The following is an 18759-nucleotide window of genomic DNA, read 5'->3' on the forward strand; positions in this document are numbered from 1 at the left end:
CGGCGTTCAACTGTCGCGTAAAACAGCATTTCCGGATAATGTACGTTCGCGAGCGTACGTATTTCGTCTCTGCGTCCTTCTCGAATGCACTTTGCGAGATGCGCGCTATCCAAGACGCGAAAGGACCGTTTGCGTCGAATTCGATCTCGATGAACGTACTCTCGTCAAATGCAGCTTCCTGAGATCAATTTTCTGGAAGGGTGTGCGATTTTCTTCTTTTCCAAAAGAAGATAGAAAGAGAAAGCGAGACCAAAAGAAAAAAGAAGACAATATCCTATTCCCACGTTATCCGCGCGTCGCACGCAATCTCAAATCCGTTCGTCTATTCGCGGAGAATACGTCGTCTTTGAAAACGTTCTTCTTTTCCTGTTCGCGACGATTTCTCCGGGTACGTGCAAGACGGACATTGCCGATAATACGCCTCCTTTACCATGTATATCCCTCTCCTTGGACTGTCTATCTTCAAACGACGTTCTTCATGCAATTATCCGTCGAAAGGCTCGCTCCATCTCCTCTAAGATCCTAGACTAGTCGACCGGGCGGACCGCACTGCGATCTATTCTACTCGATCGCAGCAACGACGCCGCCGCGAGCAGCGGCAGTAGTATAGATGTTGTTGCGGTCAGCCACGCCGACTCCTGAGTAGTTACAACCAGATAGGGACCGACAGGTGCTCGCTCTCGGACGGACAACGAAAATAAGGACGAAAGGAAGCTTATCCTTTAAATGATATCAAAGGAAGGAGTTTTCTAAAATCTTGATTATACGGTTTTTAACTCGTAAACCTCATGGATGGGAATACGGGAACGTAAATATGGAGTTTAATGAATTTTTATATAAACAAAAAATAAATAACTTCTAGAAAATATATTTATTAGGTTGTAAACATTTTGTGAAAAACTTTATTGGATAAATTTCGTTCAAACGTTAATATTTATAATTGTTATAATTAATTGATGTAATTGTTTCTTTAATATCATTATATTACATGCCTATAATGACGAAAGCCAAAAGCATCTAAAAGCAAAATAATGATTTTATGGATGAAGGAATAATCATACGGAAATTTCTCAATCTTATTTCGGAGCTCTTGATAGCGTAGTACATACGACGAAGTGTCGTAATCCCAAGAGTCTTCTCTTTCTGCTTGTTTAAAGCGATCTATCTCTAGTCTTTAGAAACGTAATACTACAGGTAAATGACTTCAGTGAACCTTAAATACATTCTTTACTTTACTTTCTTTTCTTCTCATACGGATAAAAATCAATTCGTGGAATCAAGTCGACGAATTACATCGAGGCTACAAAAAGATGAATATAAAGACCAGAAAATAAACGTATTATTTTTCTTCATATTTTTAATCTTTCTAAATCTTAATATGATCAAAATTATATAATTTTCAATTATTTCGGCAGAATCATAACTTTCGTTATATTAAATTAACTACAAAGTCTTAACGTCACTTGATATTTTAGTGTATCGGAAATATCAAGCGACGCGAATATCGCGCTCTCGCTACGTACTTCCGCATACGCGATCTTAATTTGCAAACTATTCCCATAATACCGCACGTGACGATAACTGGGCATAGTTATGCGAACACGCACGCGCGCGGGGAAACCACCCACACGGAAGCGTCATGTAACCACCGTCGACCTCGATCGGCAACGTCGCGTCTTCTGGACACGCAACGTCTGCGTGCCGGTGCAGGAAACTATGCGACTTCAAAAGCCACCCTCTCGACTCCTCCCCGAGTCATCCGCCGCCATCTTCCCCACCATCGTTAATATGGTAACGCTTGACAGGTACCTCCTCGCCGGACGGACTTCTGGATTACGTTGACACTAAGTTCGCAGTTTATGACCGCGCTGCTGCAATCGATCGCGGTTGTATCGCTACTATAGATTTACGTGTATACACTGTATCGACTACGAAAAATCATCTGGTGTGAGATCGCAGCCTCGACACGCAATTTCCGATCTTTCGTTTCGATATTCGTCACCGGACGTATCGCGCTCGACATCAACGACTATGGGAAACGTTAATGCGCGCGTTAAAATGCGCGAATAAAATGCGAAGTGACGTCTCAAGGAGAAACAGTGATACGTTGACTTTTAATCAGTGTATGAAAGTAGAACGTAAGTTTCACTTCAATTGTAATATATCCTTTCAGCATTGAGTATAATTTGGAATATATTATTTTACAAATATTATAATTATACTCAATTCTAAAAGAATATAAGTGGCATTTAAGCGTTATGAACACCAAATTCCACGTCCGAAACAAACTCGACTGTTTCAGGCAGACGAAATCTTCGTAAGGCTTTCCGGGTTGCGACTCCGAGACTATTCGGAAGATCTCTTAGACTATCGGAATGCTCGATTGCAGTTGCGTATATACCTATATAGCGCAAAGCAATAACCAAATCGCGGTGAGAGGTGGGAGAGGGAGCGAATTACGGTGTAAGAACAGTCTCGCGTCAGTCTGCGTGCAACATTTCCGACGCGGTAAGCAATCCGCTATAAGTACACAACTCGATACAAGTTTCCGACTCCCCTCCCCCCTCCCCCCCTTCCTCTCAGATTCCCTTCTTTCAGAGCTATCTCTAATCCCTCGTCACTCTCGAGCAATATTAAGCCAAGTTTTCAAGAGTCTTACACGGGTATCTTACGTTTGTACGCGCGCCACAATTCGCACACGCGTAGAATCGCGCTCCAACGCTCAAAGCAAAGGTAGAATTAAGTTTTAGTACAATGGAGAATACAAAAGCAATCTCTCCGTCCAATCGGAGTACGCGGAAGCAGCTTTCAGACGAGATTTAAATCTCAGATTTCTCGCTTAGCTTTGCGACTCAGCAAACGTGGTCTTATGATTATATATCGGACGCAATAAATCGCATATCCTACATTTAAATACGTCCTTTTCGGACTTCCTAGCACATTTATCATACACGTACTGTGTCTTATACAATACATATTCTATTAAAGTCTTTAGCAATATATTCCTCGACGAATCTGATACATATACTTTTCTCAAAAAAGTAAGGAAGAAATTCGAGAGAAAAGAGAAGGGAGTCGATTGAAATTGAGATCAAAGCTTGTTTATACTTTTAAAATTTTCATGCGTGGAACACGCGGATATGTGAAAGCTGCGTAACAGAAGCTACATTGTTCTTCTGGAGAACTCAATTATTACAGTAAACTTAATTTTCGCCTCATACTATATAAAGTGAAGCGTTTCCATGACGCTCGATAACAATTTTGCCTGAAGGAGAATCTTCTCGCGAAGCTCCTATTTCCGCCGCCTCATTCACCGACAATTCCTCATCCCTGGACCAATATGCAACCGATGGAGAAGGAAGTCTCGTCTTGCGGCCAAGTATTCGCCAAGTTTCAACGAGCTTTATGTGTTTGCCTTCATTATACCCTCGTTCGCTGGACGTACGACGAGTAACAAAAGATCATATTTCGCTTGTTGCTCTATAATCCTACCAAGAAAACGAACAATAAAACGACCGACAAGATAAAGAGGCTTTTGCCCTTTGCTGTCCCTTCTCTTTCTCTTTTCTTCTCCCGTCATTTATATCATTAATTAATCCGTGAGTTGAATCACAAATTATTTTATCCATGAACGTATAAAAGTCAGAAACGGAATTTTACATCAGATAAAAAATGTCTTGTCGTAATAATTGTCTCTAATTTTTATATATATAAAATAACGCAAAGTAGAAAATTTTTGGTGAATATTATTGAAATGTTATTTTCACGTTGTTTTAAAGTTCCAAATTTAATAAATAACAATTAAATATTAAATGGAATATTGTAATCATATAGTTCAAAAATACCTATATAGAAGACAGACTAAATATAAATCAATGATATATAAATATAATATTCATATGTAAAATTTATTAAAAGAGCGACCATACATGAGTCAAAATATATAATATTGCTTCGCTTTATTAATATTTGCTGTATGCAATTGAAAAAAAATATTCATTTCAATGCGGAACAAAAAAGGAAATGTGATCAGCCATTACGGCATTCGTCAAAGTGCTTCCTGTTTTAATGTTTAAAATCGTGATTATTTATTTTATGTGTGGCAGAACGGCGAGATTAAAGAGAGAACAGGAAAAAGAAGACCGAATGTGTTTCTCCTCTTTTGTGAAGGCAGTCGAAACATATATACGAGTCGCTCGGTAGTTTATTTTTAATCGGAGCGTTTCGAAGCTCTCTCTCGTCGCAACGTCAAGTCATGCTCCGAAAGACGACGATGTGCCTCTCATTTGTGGAGTAAAAACATTATTTGTCACTATCGTTGCTGTATGCCGGGCAGAAAAAACGACGAATTGCTTCACGAAGCATCGAGATGAATATTAATTAATGAATTATGACTCCGGTGATAATGCTCACGTCTTGTTTCCGATGAATCATCAAATGCAATTACGAGCATTACATGCGCAATTTTTTTCAAGCCCGATAATGAAGCCGACATAATCAATATACACACATCATTGTCAAGGAATGTAAAATATTACGACATTTAATTTCAACATACTATAATTAAATTGCATTAGTGTAGATAACTTTATAATAAGAAACGATAATAAGATGATACACATATAAAAGCGATTCATTCGTTTTTATTCTTCATTTTTAAACCCACAAAATTTTCGTTATTTAATACTTAATCAAAATTTCATTCGACCGAAAAATCGCCTCAAAGATTTATGGAACATTCCCTAGGAATTTTAGTGCCTTGAAGATCAAAGATTCGTCGCGAATCGTCCCGCGTGTGCGTAATAAATACTCCACAATTAGAATATCTTCGAAGCTACCTTAACATAACCCGCCGGCTCTTCATCTCCTTTGCTGCGCGTCATAAATTATTGCGGCGGAGATCTGTCGCAGACCACAAATTAAAATTATTGAGCGACATCTTGCCTCCGCGAGTCCGTAATTCATTTTTCAAAGGGATGAGAAGGAATACTCGTTGAAAATAGTAAAACACAAATGCTCTTGTGTCTCCCGCGCTAATCGCGACGAAAGCATGTCTGTCGCGCACCGACCGGCCTTGTCACATATGGGTGTTAATTGCGACGAAAAAGCCCGCGTGATCTGTTATCGTTGTAGAAGCGCATGTTGATTAATGCGCACACATGTGTCTCTAAACGTTAACAGAACCAAAAGTGAGATACTATAAAACGTCTAATTATTTATACTTTCCATATATGTGTAAACTTTCGTATTTATTTTCTTAAAAATTTATTTTAAATTAATGTTACAAAATTCATTATAAATTAATATTGCATAAATTTGAAAAATATAAGAAATGTATAAAAAAAAACGTAGATTGCGAGAAAAAGAAACTCTAGAAAAATTTAAGATAAATTATAAACAAAATGAGAGACACATCGTATCGCAACTTTTTTTAATGCCATATCCTTTTCGTTAAACCGAGAAGCGTGAAGGTTGTAAAGTCAAATCGGATCCTCGGAGGCACATCATTTATATGAAACGAAATTACGATATTTTTTTTTTTATGCGGCGTGAAGAAGGGGAACAAATGTCGCTTCGCCCGACATCCCGAGCGAAATCGCTAAGAAGAAAGATATCTTGCCGCGCATATTTCCGAAAGTGTCAAGCTGACGCCTCACCCTGGAGGTCACGTCAGTGTCGCGGCTGATGTCACACCACCATCCCCGGGGACTATTCGGGATATCCTGGAGCAAGAGCGCACGTGCCTGTACGTTTCTCGACCATCCTCGTCGCTGTACACACACGCGTGTACATTGCCATGTCATATCACGTGCATACGTCACATGTAGACGAGAGTCGCGCGTCCGGGAACGTTTGATTGTGAGTGCCGTCGACTGTATGATGGATGCGTCGGGTTTGACGTAACGCAATAGGTACAGACACGCGAGGGAGTGTACTCACACGTTTCTCTCTTGCTTCTTTGTTTTAATACATCCTTCGTGACATACACCGCGCCTTATTTTACCCGAGAAAGCTCCGTCATCGTAATTTAGAGAAAGGTATATCGATTCCAAAGTGCATTCTTCGCAAAGTGTATGCAATATTCGCAAACGGAGCTCTTGAGACCAATATAAAACGCCAAAAGAGATCTTGTGCAGTTTTTTGTTGATAATGTATCCCATAATCATAATTTTAAACGGGCTGGTTTTATATATATTGTATAAACCGCTGCGGTGGCAAATGCAATCTTTTTGGTAAGAGCTAGAAATGTGGAATAAATATTTCTTCGTAGTAAAAATATTTTTGCGAATTTAATACTAAGGCGGATATTGGAGAATTATATATTATTCGTATTATTAAATACATATTTGTGGAAGATATAAACGAGAGATAAAGTTGCCATACCGGAATTATTCACCGTTAAAATAGTAGTTAAATTGTTGGCGGAAGCGAGCATTGCTAGCCTCTCTCGTTAATACGACGATAAATTAGGGCAATATTCGAAAATTACGTGCGTAATGTGGCGTGAAATGAATCGATCGCGCATCAAACGGGCCGCTGCGATTCGGCACAAAAGGAAATAATCGTATATCATTTTTTTCTTTCTACCATTGTGTCTTTTCTTTCGTTCGATTCGCTGTGAATATTTCATGCCATTTAGAAACGCGACAGTAAATAATAAATTATTGAAGAAAGCGTTGAAAGCGATATATATTTAAGTTGCAACGAAAAAATTTTACACAAGAATAAAGAAAATTTATTACTCTTATTAATAAATGAAAAAAATCTGTATCTGCATATCTGAAAAATATTAAGCATGCAATAATAATATTCTTTTCGCAAAAGAATGTGAAATTAATTATATTATTTTGCTTGTAGAAAATTAATTTCGGATCAAATAATCTCTTATTAAAGTTAAAGATTTTTTTGGTACAACGGACTCTCCTTTTGTAGAGTGACAAATTAAATATTGATATGATTTTTTCATGTACGCATCTTTTCCGGATTGCTTCTATCGTTCATAAGCGACAACCAACGCAGAATAATATTTCGTGCACGAGAGTGCATACAAATGCAAGAATGTAGAGACATATAATGCTCGTCGCACACAAGATAAATATTTTTCATGCGCGATTGCGGACAAATTTATTTCGCCACTCGCGCAACACTCATCTTCTCCGTGACATCGGGCGTTTCGTCAAACGTCAGGAATTTCACCACTCCTTCGCAAAGCGGCGGAAGCCGCATCCTTTTATGGATCACAGGAACATGTTCCGGATGCCTCGAGGCGAAATGTTTCTCTTGCAACCGTCCATGTAGAAAAGAAATTATATCGACAGCTCTCTTACGGAGACTTACCGTCGAGCGCAATGTGCGAACGCTTTTCCTCCTTTTCCCTTCTCCATTTTTCCGCCGCGATCGGCACCGTACCTTACAAGACTCGACAGCGACGAGGCAGGCAAGGGTGAAGGACCTGAAACGAGGGTTCACAGGGCGTTTCGGAATCTTAGCGAATTTCAGAAACGATGCGAAGCTCCTGGAACAACTAGACAGTTCTTTCGCGTGAAATTCCTTGTACAGTTAAGTGCATTTTGAAGCAAACGATGTTTGCATATTTGAAATATGGAAAACTCTTTGAAAAACTTGTTTATATTTTATTTTGACAGAATTTTCTGGATCTGACGTAACATTTGGATCTGGGTTTATATATTTTTTTTTATCCTTGGCAACGTTTTTCATACACAAGTAATATTTTTGCTTGATGTTAACGACTTTTATATTTTCCTATCTTTTATCCCGCTTTTCTTACAATGTTTTCTCTCACGATAGAATTTTTCAATGACGGTAGATTTGTTATACGCGACAGCAATTCAATCAGAGTTTACGACACCGACTAGTTGAGACATCCGGATTTATTTTCGATCGCAACTCTCAGAACTCCGCTGTTCCATTTCCGACAGTGTTTCATATGATTTACGATGCAAGAGCCGTCGTACGCATAAGCCAATATAAGTTAAACTATTCTTTCTTGTAGGCGCGATACTTTTTTATATGCCTACAGCGGATTTATTGCTGCACGTGACCGGTAAAAAAATCGACTCGTCAAGTTTGTTTATCTACAAAGTACGTCGAGTTATTGCCGATGGCTTTCTTTATACAAGTTTTTTTTACAAGTTTCTCGTTTACGAGTACACACACTCTCTCTCGTAATATAGCATCAAATATATAAAGCGGTAAGACCATCAATCACGATTGCTTGCTGATAGAAACTATGAATGGAAAATTACGAAAAGACTGTTCAACAAAATTAATCTTTTGAAAGCCAGCTAAATGTTTATCTGTGAACAAGACAAACTATATCAAGATGAAAGAATACAGCTATGAAATATATTATTGATAAAGATGATAAAAGATTTTTATGACTTTATTTAATTATTTTATGTTCAATATCACATTCTTGCAATCACGATTACCAATAAACTCTCTTTATTCGTTGAAAAATGAGGGACGCGAGATTGTCGATTCAGTGCCCGAAAAATAAATGGGTTGTTCGAGGAATACATGGCGACAGGCGGAAGAGGGCTGGTAAGGATGGTAAAGCAAATGCATTCTTGATTATCCAGCTGAGCCGAGACGGAAAGGTGGGGGCGAGTCCGGACTAAGAAAAACACGGAGAGAACGAAGGTAATGCGAGAGACTGCTGAATACGCGGTCGGGATTTTTCACGGATCGATTATGGCTATTCAATCTGGGGGGAGGTAGGAGCGCAGGAGTGAAACTTGTCGTTTCGACGTCGAAGCGAACGCGTCAGGACGCGGTTTATCCGGAAGAGAGCCTCGGAGAACGGCGACGTCCTCTCGAATGCGCTCTCCATCCATCCCGATGGGATCCCGGTGCCGGTGTTTTCTTTCCGTTTCCGGGCAACCGAACGGAAAAAGGTGCGTGACGGAGTCCTGATGGGACGGGATGAAACGGCAGGAGAGGAGAAGGACGCGAAACCGTGGTGGTGCAAACGAGATTGGCGAGTTTGTCAAACTACCATCGCGCACGTCGGATACGAGAGCAAAAAGAGATGAGAAGACGCTGTTACGCAATTTATAGAGTGGTTACGTAGCTAGTGGCTCATTCTCATTCTTCGTCCACGAAGCTCGATCACGTAATGAATCACATTCTAAATGTATGCATCGGGAAAGAATTATTCTCAAACATTCGTCGTATCAGCAATTATATGAAATACAATCGCGAGAAGCAGACTTTAAAAGCGTGCAAAACAACAAAAACTGTCACCAAACGAACGATAATCTTTTAAAGAGAAATTAATCGGATTTTGATAGGTATTAATATGTGAATAAAATTAAATTTTTCATAAATTTGAAAGAAGAATTTTCTTCACGATTTGTCTCTCGTGATGTTTTTGCGTTTAAGAAATTACAGAATTTCTCTATAATTTTATTATTACTTGGTATTTTAAACCTGCTACAAAAAATTACTTCATCTCACATATGAATATATATTCAGCCTTAGTCCAGAATTCTAAACAGCACAGTACTCCAGTGTATTATTTTGCCATCCTATGGATTGCCGTAGGAAGGCTCGCCCAAAAGCCGAGTGCGTTTGCGAAGCGAGAGCAATGTAAAATTTATAGATCGTAGAGGCAGCGTAAGAGGCTTAACTTTTCGAGCGATAATACTTCACTAGTAATAGGTCGAGAGCCGGATTCACGTAATAATGCGATTACTGATATCGATTGCAACGAACAGGGAGAGAGTCGAATTTAAACTACAATTATCCCCCCCCCCCCCCGCTTTATGAAATACCGTAGAGTGCAGCGCGTGTGATAACGATAGGCACGCTGCTGATACTCTCCGCGGGCATACAATGCGGGAGAAAAGGACTTTCTCTGCTTGAGCGTTCCGTTCCGCGATCATAAAAGTGTTCGAGATTTTTCGTCGAGCGTCCATTAAGGTGTTTATAGAACGATGGAAGCTTTGTAACTTTCCGCGGGCAGGAAAAGCAGTTAATGAGGATGCAAATTTAATCCGTCCGGAAGAAATTTCATTTACCGCCAGTCTCGACAAATAATTTGTCGTGGCTCGGTAAATCTTATAACTTTCAACGTTATCCGCGGCTATCAAAACCCTTTCGTTCCCTTTTGTATACGATAACTCGAAATATCATTGACAAAGTTCGATCAAGTGACCATCATCGGTGTAATAGTAATATTATATTCAATTGCACGAACTATAATTTATGATATTAATTAGTAAATGAATAAAAGCGTATTTATTAGTATTAAATAATTATTACAGTATTAAAATTATGACAGAAATAAAATAGTTTGTAAAGCGTCATGTAATATGTTTCATAGGGCGCATGCACGCATAAGACAAAGATTATAAAAAAACATATAAAAAAAATGTTATTTAATATCTTTTAATCCTAATAAAAAATGATTGGTCTTCCGGATATCTGCAAAATGAATAGTCTTTATAAGGATTTCCCCTGAACAACGATACCATTATGACAATACGCATGTTTGTTCAGATGGTCTCGTCGTTATCGTCGTCGCTGTATTTGAATCTGGGAGATTTATTCGTGGCCTTGCCAGGTAAAAAGGTCGATCGTCGCGTGTGCCACTCTTGCGAGGTATTTAATTAATTCGCCGCCCATAAAACTCCCTCGCGGCTACCCTGCTCGTTTCCCAGGCCGCGAAAACTCGTAAAAATCTCGTCACGTGTCTCTTTGTCAAAAGTTTTTAATTCACGCGCCGCGCCGATATCGAACGGTGTCGCGGCGCGAGAGATATGCGACCTTGCTAACGAAGCCGGACGTTTAGAGCGTTTCGCGTCATAATTTCCTTGATTAAGCCGAGATATGTGGCGGATTGCCAAGAAGGGCGCGGCGTAACATACCTCCGAGTTTCCCCCGGGGCGTGGTCGGCGTGTGTCCGTTCGCTCGTAAATAACATCGCGAATTAAGCGTGTAATTTCCGCGCGAATTACGCGCCCGGTCCCGCGATCTCCCTCGTCGGTTTTACCCGCGATATTTTTATTATTGTAAAAACGCGCGCTGCAAAAAATTTACGATTGCCCGACCCGTCGCGACAAATCGCGCCAGGCACCGAGAACGGGATGACAAATGCTTAATACGCCGAAATCTCCATTGGGAAAATCAACACATCCATATACAATATGGTTGAAATTAGTCATTTTATAAAACGTATGTTTCAAATACAAATTGAACGAATGAACGAATGAATGAATGAATGTTGTAGAGCGGAAACAGAGATACAAACGCGAATGTAATTGGACGAGAAATAATAAATATACATTAATAAAATACAATATAAATTAAAATATAAAAAAGTAATAAAGATAAAATTGACATATATTGCTTTTTTGGAATATACTGTCTTTTTCTTTATAAATCACCAATATGCAATTTCTACGTATAGTAAGAAGAAATATGCAATACGAACGACAGGATTTGTTGCATGGTCGTTTTTGTTTTTTTTTTTTTACGGCGCGCAGTTTAATATTCCATGCACCGGCATTTTATACGCCTCGCTCTTAAGATATTAAATGTCAATGACAACGGTGGATATGGGAATTTTGGCGATATTTCATTGGAGGTTTTGAATACATGTATGAGGAAACCCAGTACCCATCTGTTGCTCCTGATTGATGAAATAGATTGTGCTTTTGTGACACGCACCTGCGTCTACCGCATTCGTTCACATTCTATTTTGGATTCTCCTAAGGCATATATTGCGAAGTAAAAGATACATTACTTTTGGAATGGTCCGCTTGCTTTGTAATCTTACTCTGCGCCATAAACTTGCGATAAAAAAACTCTAGTATTTTTACTTTGTCTTGGCGTAGCGATGTAAAATAGGATTTTAACAGAAACTCCTGCTTTTATTTTTTAATTTATGTAGCTATAAATGACCCATTTTATTACAAGTTAATTATTGTAAAAAAAATTTTAATAAATTCATCCTCAATTTATTTAATTAGTTAAGCAATTAAAATAATTTTTTCCATGTGAAATTTTTAGTATTGGAAGCATATGCCATCATTAAAATTATGTATTCTTTTTCCTATGCAAATATATCGCCATAAACTTTATATATCGTATATATATTTTTTAATGCGATGATACAAATACTTTGTAACATGTAAATTATCAAACTTTTAATTATTTTTTACGAGTATGCTAGTTTCTCTTTGCGATAAATTTTTATTATTGCGTGTAATGTTGAGAATGCATTTCGTTGGAAGCTCTTGAGGCCGCTAATGCAGCAGATTCTGCTTAACTGCGTCTGCGTTAATTACAGAAATATCTTGCCGGAATCAGTCATGTTTTATTATGTTTATTTCTATTATACGTTACGTCTAAAGAGCGCGGCAACATTTGATATTATTCTTGCCAGCAGTTATTCCACGAAATTTAAAGCAAACGAGAACGCGTCTGCGACGAAACAACGGAAGACGATGCGATTATCTATTTGGTACACGGCCAACATCGTTACGCAACCGTAAAAAAAAGAGGCGGAAAAAATCTGTATTGTTCTTATCGTCGAAAAAATGCGATATGCTCTCGGAAAGTGGCCGAAAGTTCAGACATAATTTGTTCGCGAAAGTTTCGCTCCATAAACTCGCTACTCTTCTCCTTGTCTCTTTTCTCAGTCCCTTAAAAAATAGGACTGTAAATAATTAAAGCAAGCATTAAAACTCGGAGAGTTTCGCTGCACTTGCCTGATGCAAAAAAAAAAAAAAATCATAAAATTCCGAAGAACAACGCTACACGACGAACAGGCAGTCGTCGCGCTCGTTAAAATGGCGCGACCTCATGGATCTCTCGCCGTCATTTTTTTTTCCTCTGTCCTGCCGTTTATTGTGGGCAACAGCGTTGATAGTGCGCGAAAACAATCCTTTTAAACAAGCCGGCAAAACATTCCGTTTGTCGATGGATGTTGTGCGGCAGCGACGAGCCGTGCGCGTTACACGAATTCGGCGTCGCTGCATCCGAACAAAAAACATTCGAAAGCTTTTGCGTGATATTTGCCGAGTACTCTAATTGCCTTAAAGCTTTTACACGATTTGCACAAGCTACGAGCGTATCCCGATCGACCGAGATAGGATTGATAATGTATAACTGGTTTTATAATAAACTTTGAAATCGTTCCGTTTTTCGCACGATATTGTATTCTCTCTCTTTTTTTTTTTTTTTATTTGTCCGCAGAAATTTATTTCAAGTTCTAGTGCTTACTGAAAGATCAGTTTTTTAAACATTTGTCATGTTTTGCAATTTAATCTTAAAGCTACTCAAAATTATTTTACAACTTTTTTTTAAATTTGTAATAAAAATAAAAAGAGAGCATTATTACGTTCCACGTACACATAAAAGTTTTATATTGTATATATAATGATGCTGATAACGTTATACGCATATACATATATATCTTAGATTTTCCCGTAAAAACTTACTCAACAAAAAGTTCGAGAACCTCTCATTTAGTAGCTATTACAGTACGTTCTTTTTTACTGTAGCCATCTATTCCGAAAACTATGGTCGTCTGTTCCAAAATTACCCTATTATTTCACCATGTGTTTCGAGAGACTAGCTCTCCGCGAGTGATAAACTCATCTGTTCCTTCTTTCTCTCCTTTCCTCCTCGATGTCGTTCTAAAATCTATTAAAGAAATTGTCGGCCAGCCCACGCCGGCAATCCTCGTAAGTCGTTTCACGCGCCGTTCGCTCGCACCTGCTCACGCGTGAGTGAAAGAGCAGCGAACGACGTGATTCACTTGACAGATGGACGAAGGAACGCGACGCGGTCGATTGGTGCAAAGCGACTGCATTTCGCGGCGATAACCGACGTCCCGTCGCATTCCCCTCGCCTTGTACTTTTTATGACACTCGAAATCCGGTAGAGTCGCGCACGGAGCGCGGAAACGCTGATGCAGGGAGGGGGATGAAAAGGAGAGAGAGGAGGAGGCGACCTCGAGGGCGAACGAGTGCGCGAGAGGTCGCTGGTATTTCCAATTTCACAGAGCGTGGGTTAACGAGACCCACGAGGGGCGAAGAGAAGTTAGGGCGACCACCCTGCGTAACTCCCCTGCCCACCGCCAAAACTGACGCCGACGGGTCGGGCGTATAGCGTTCTCGTTCCCGTGCGCGTTCCCTTTAAACGCGCCTGCTACCTCGATGCACCCTCTCCTCTCCCTCCTCCCTTCCCGCGCGGTTAGGGGTTCCGGCACATTACCTTCGCTGATTACCAAGGCCCGCCCCGCGGAGTATGTCACCCAGTCGCCCCCGAGACACATACCTTCCGGAGTGCGGCGACCCTTTCGCAGGTACGGCCACTACGCATTCGTCGAGATAAACAGCGCCTAAGAAAGTCGAGATGAGAGCTAACATGTTCGGATGCTCGAGAAAATCGAGTGTTTGACCTATTATGGCCGTTCGACATATCTCAAGACGTAGATGTGTAATGTGTAATTTGATGATAATATTTGAAAGGGGAATAATACATGAGAATAATAATACTTCATTTGCATCGATGTGTATAATGTTAAAAAAATAAGAGACTAACGAGGGAGTATATGGTACAATAATAACATAATTCAATTTTCTTCGAAATTGTTGCTTTGTGTGTAATATTTAATGCAAAAAGAATTTTTATATTGCAGAGCAGCGCAGAAATTGAATCTGTCGTCGAGTCCGCATCGGAGACGACGTTCCGGCGACGAAAACATCGGATCTGACGAGCTGCCCATTTTTCCCAATGGATACGCCGCGCTCCTTCTCAAATCACCACCTCCGGCACCGCCTGCCCTTCTCAGGAGGATAGGTGTAAAGGAGCTCACCGGAGTCGGGAAGGTAAGCCCTTATCGATATCGCAGCCCTCGGGGGCGCAGACGACGAAGTTTCGGTCGCTATTCTGGAAAATACCCGACCATGAATTTCTCCAAACGATCGGTTCTATCACGGCGACGCGACGATGAAATCCATATGGACGTTTTTCATCTGGACGTTTAACCCACCATACTTGGGTCTCTTATATAAAATTATCGCAGAGAAAATTTTGATATAAAATAAATATAAGAATATAAAAGAATATAAAATAAAACAATAGGATTTTATATTAAAAATTCTTTAAGTACAAGAAAAGATAAATTCTTTGAAAAGAGCGATGAGACGTTATTTATCAATGTTTAAAAAATATTTGATTTAGGAAGAGGAAGAGGTGAACAGATGCTAGATCTAAAATTAATTAGCCAAAATCACGCGATGAGTCGCATAATCTAAAAATTTATTTTCCGCGATTACGTAAAAAAGATTATTTTCGTTCGAATTAATCAAATACGAACGCGCTCTCGCATGTATAACAGTGTCTGCTCCTGGATAGGATTTCCGCGTATTTTAATCGGGACAAGAGAGCCCGCAGCGTGCAAACCTTCGCCTAGCCGTCTGATCCGGAAGCACGGTCGACTTCCGCTCGTTTCGTTTGCGCGGCGCTTACCGTAAATCCGTGGCCGTTCAATTCCACCACAGGATGGAAAGGAGAAGAACGTAGGCCCTCGTAACTATCCAGCGGAATTTCCGTCTTATGTGCACGCTATCCCCTGGCGTATATGTATGCGGGCGAAAACAATCAAGACACGCACGGATGACGTCTTTGATATACACGAGTGTATATGTAACGCGCCCGCGTCCGCCAGCCAGGGTGAAAATACACATGTATAGAACCGGGAATAAAGTTTATTCTAATCGATACGCTAAGAATATATCATACATTCTTACATGATAAAAATATATTATAGTTTTTAATTATTCATACAAGTAAATGAATCGATGATGTGAGAAAAATCGTTTACATATTTTTCATCATATACCATTTTTTAATTCTGCATATTTATTGAATAATATTCATTAAAACTGACTCGTGAGTAAGTGCAGTATTAAGCCTCGCATAATAATTATTCGATAAAATTATACGATAATTATTATCGTATGATTAAAGTGAATTATAAATGTGACACATCTCGTGCATCCATTAGTTGTTGTCTCGATCCCAGACGATGCTACACACGTTTGGATCCACGCTCTGGAGAAAGAACGTGCGCGCGTAACAAATCTTCGTACAGACGTGCAATTTGAAATGCAGATGAGCGTCTCGCGCCACTATAAGCCGTCCGTTGCCATCCCCTACCCTTCCTACGCTACTAGGCTACAACCCTTTCGCCGTTTCCATTCGCTGTTCCAGAGGACGGTCGTCGAATATCCGGTTTAAACTATCAAACTGAATATCCGCAACGGAAGCTCTCTGAAACGGTCCCAAGTTCGCCGAACGCGCACGAAACGCGAATCGCGATAGCGAAGATAGAGATTGAACGGGGGTATCGGACTATCCGAGAGATATATCTCGACTTTCAATCGTGCTCGCCGAGCCTTGCGCCGATACAACAATATATTGGCACGTACAATTTTCCCAGCATCCCTCGACGCTTTAACTACGCACAAGATATCCTTAGGAAATAACGTTCATATTTAAATAGAATATTATAAATTTCACAATAAAAATTGCATAGAATACTTGAAAAATAAGAGAATAAACATAATATCTGCAAAAGAGCGATAAAAAATGCAAAACTCATCATTTACAAAGATCTTGCTTTCCAAAATTTTAGCGAATCTTTTTTTTTTTTTTTTTTTTACAAGTATTGAAAAAAATATTATATATAACAATACGTGATATGTTATAAAGGAATGGATTGCTTTTTAAAACACTCTTGACTGTTGACATTATTATTACTTCATTCGAGTATCGATTTTACTGCGTACGGCGAAAGACGGTATTTAATTATACCCTGTACGGTGGTTATATAACAAACATGCGTGATAGAGTGGAACGGGGTTTGATCGATATGTTGATGAAGATGAAGTCGGACGAAACGAATCGAGCTGCGCCCGTGTAATCTCCAGAGTATACAAACGCGGTATACGCTTAAATATTTGCGCGAAGGATAACAGCAGGAGAATCGCACGGCGACGACAAAACGATTTGGTCGGTCTGAGCGTAATCGTCCGTATCACCTGGCGCGGGAAATGCGTTCCGTAAGCGCGCGGAAAAGAGGCACGCGACATGATGAAGAGGAAATTTTCTCGGGGTACTTAATTATGATCGAGTTACATGGGACGTGTAAGGTCCGCGTTAAACTTTAGAAGTATCTTTGCAAACTTGAAATCAGCTCTTGTTTCTCGCGAAAAGTTAAACTACAATAGAATATAAACAGAGAATTAGATACACGTACTTAAAAATTGAAATAAATTTTGCTTCAATTTTGCTTCTCCCACACTCGAAATATAATTAAATCAAATATATCAAATTTTATTTTTTGATATGGTAAATAAAAAGTAGTTTTAAATGATGCCGATATAGCGTTTCATAAATATACATTATGAAGAATTTAATTGTTTTTTCCAAGATATAAATTAGACAAAAATGATTTCATTCATTAATTTACGACGGAATTGTTGATTATCGTCGATGTTTTTTGTTCTTCGACAACGAGGAACGTTTGATTTTCTTGCGGTCGGAGAATAGCGGTTCGGAGAGGATCCTAAGGGAGCTTAACTCGGTCGGGTCTTAGAAATTCCGGCAAAGCATAAGGCACGGTATTACATGAAAGGGATGCTCGTTACGTTTTGAGAGATGCGTCCCCAACGGAATAAAAGCTGGCGGCTGCACCGACAGCGCAGACGGCGATCCGACGGAATTGTTTTTCAAATTAATTTGTCAGAAATAACGGCTTATTGTTTACCGACGGGTGGACTAATTAAAGTAGAGGCAGCGACTGCGGAAAGACACGGAGGTAAAGCGTCGCCGTTCCTACGGTAAACCAGCCATATTGTTACGCGGAGAACTTCGTCGGAAGAGAAGTCGCTCACTTTTCCACTCCTCTCGTTTCCTTCGCGCGGCGTCCTCTGGAAGGGAATATCCTTTGGTGGGAAATAAAGTTTGCCCACTGAAAGCATCCGCGCTAAGCGCGTTTGACTCGCATTAATTAACGGGCTTCTCCGCAATCTGATGTCGACTCTTTGGATTTCGGTTTATTCTACCCTCTCGATTATTCGCATACTATTCCAAAATTTCTTACGCGAGAAAAGTGAGAAATTTTCGCGAGCTTCTTATAATTATATAGTTTATGCGAATTAAACGAGAAAAACTTTGTATAAAGTGACTATAACGTAATTTGAAACGCATTTTATTTCGCTTATTAATATTTTGGTCACGTATCCAATTCAGCTTAATTTTTTTAATAACTTTATACGATCCTGTCCTCTTCAAATATTGGAATTATAATTATATAATATTTAAATTTTCCTACCCGAACGTTCTAGACATATTCGACGAGTAGCTTGAATGCCGCTCTATAAATTTTTTTTACATCAAACTCACAGTATCTCCGAATTATCTATATACGTGGTTTCATAAATAGATCCTGACTTACTGCTGGTAATTATCGCTTTCACGACAAGCGCATACACGTGGGGGTTGCTTTGCGAGGGGTCTGTCGGATATTTAGTGTCCTTGCCGGCAGAGAGAGACAGAAAGAGGGGGGGGGGAAGAGAGAGAAAGACCCAAGTTAAAGCCATCTACGCAAAATGGAGGCTGAGAGCGATGCTTTACCTCGGTTTCTCTCTCGTTTAGAAGACGAGTCGTCTGCAGTTACGAGTGGCCGTTCGCTCGTCCCTAAGCTCGCTCGCGTTT

The 18759-nt window shown here is 39.7% G+C and overlaps 1 protein-coding gene and 1 long non-coding RNA gene across 5 annotated transcripts in view; one reads left to right on the forward strand and one right to left on the reverse strand.

Annotated features, from left to right (window-relative positions):
* LOC138937728 (kinesin-like protein KIF26A) overlaps positions 1-18759 on the forward strand; it is a 317690-nt gene that overhangs the window by 197340 nt on the left and 101591 nt on the right. For all 4 annotated transcript variants that reach the window (XR_011447562.1, XM_070304263.1, XM_070304264.1 and 1 more), the window contains exon 7: positions 14675-14864. Coding sequence is in view for 3 of the 4 variants with exons in the window: in XM_070304263.1 (XP_070160364.1) it covers positions 14675-14864 (190 nt within the window). In the remaining variant the exon portion in view is untranslated. The remainder of the gene's footprint in view (positions 1-14674; positions 14865-18759) is intronic.
* Positions 1-18759, reverse strand: part of LOC138937734 (uncharacterized) — a 272331-nt gene that overhangs the window by 89522 nt on the left and 164050 nt on the right. The gene's annotated exons all lie outside the window — the stretch shown is intronic.

Source organism: Polyergus mexicanus, unplaced genomic scaffold (genome assembly GCF_030449975.1).
Source record: "Polyergus mexicanus isolate NDT 795.1 unplaced genomic scaffold, iyPolMexi1.0 SCAF_11, whole genome shotgun sequence".
NCBI lineage: Eukaryota > Metazoa > Arthropoda > Insecta > Hymenoptera > Formicidae > Polyergus > Polyergus mexicanus.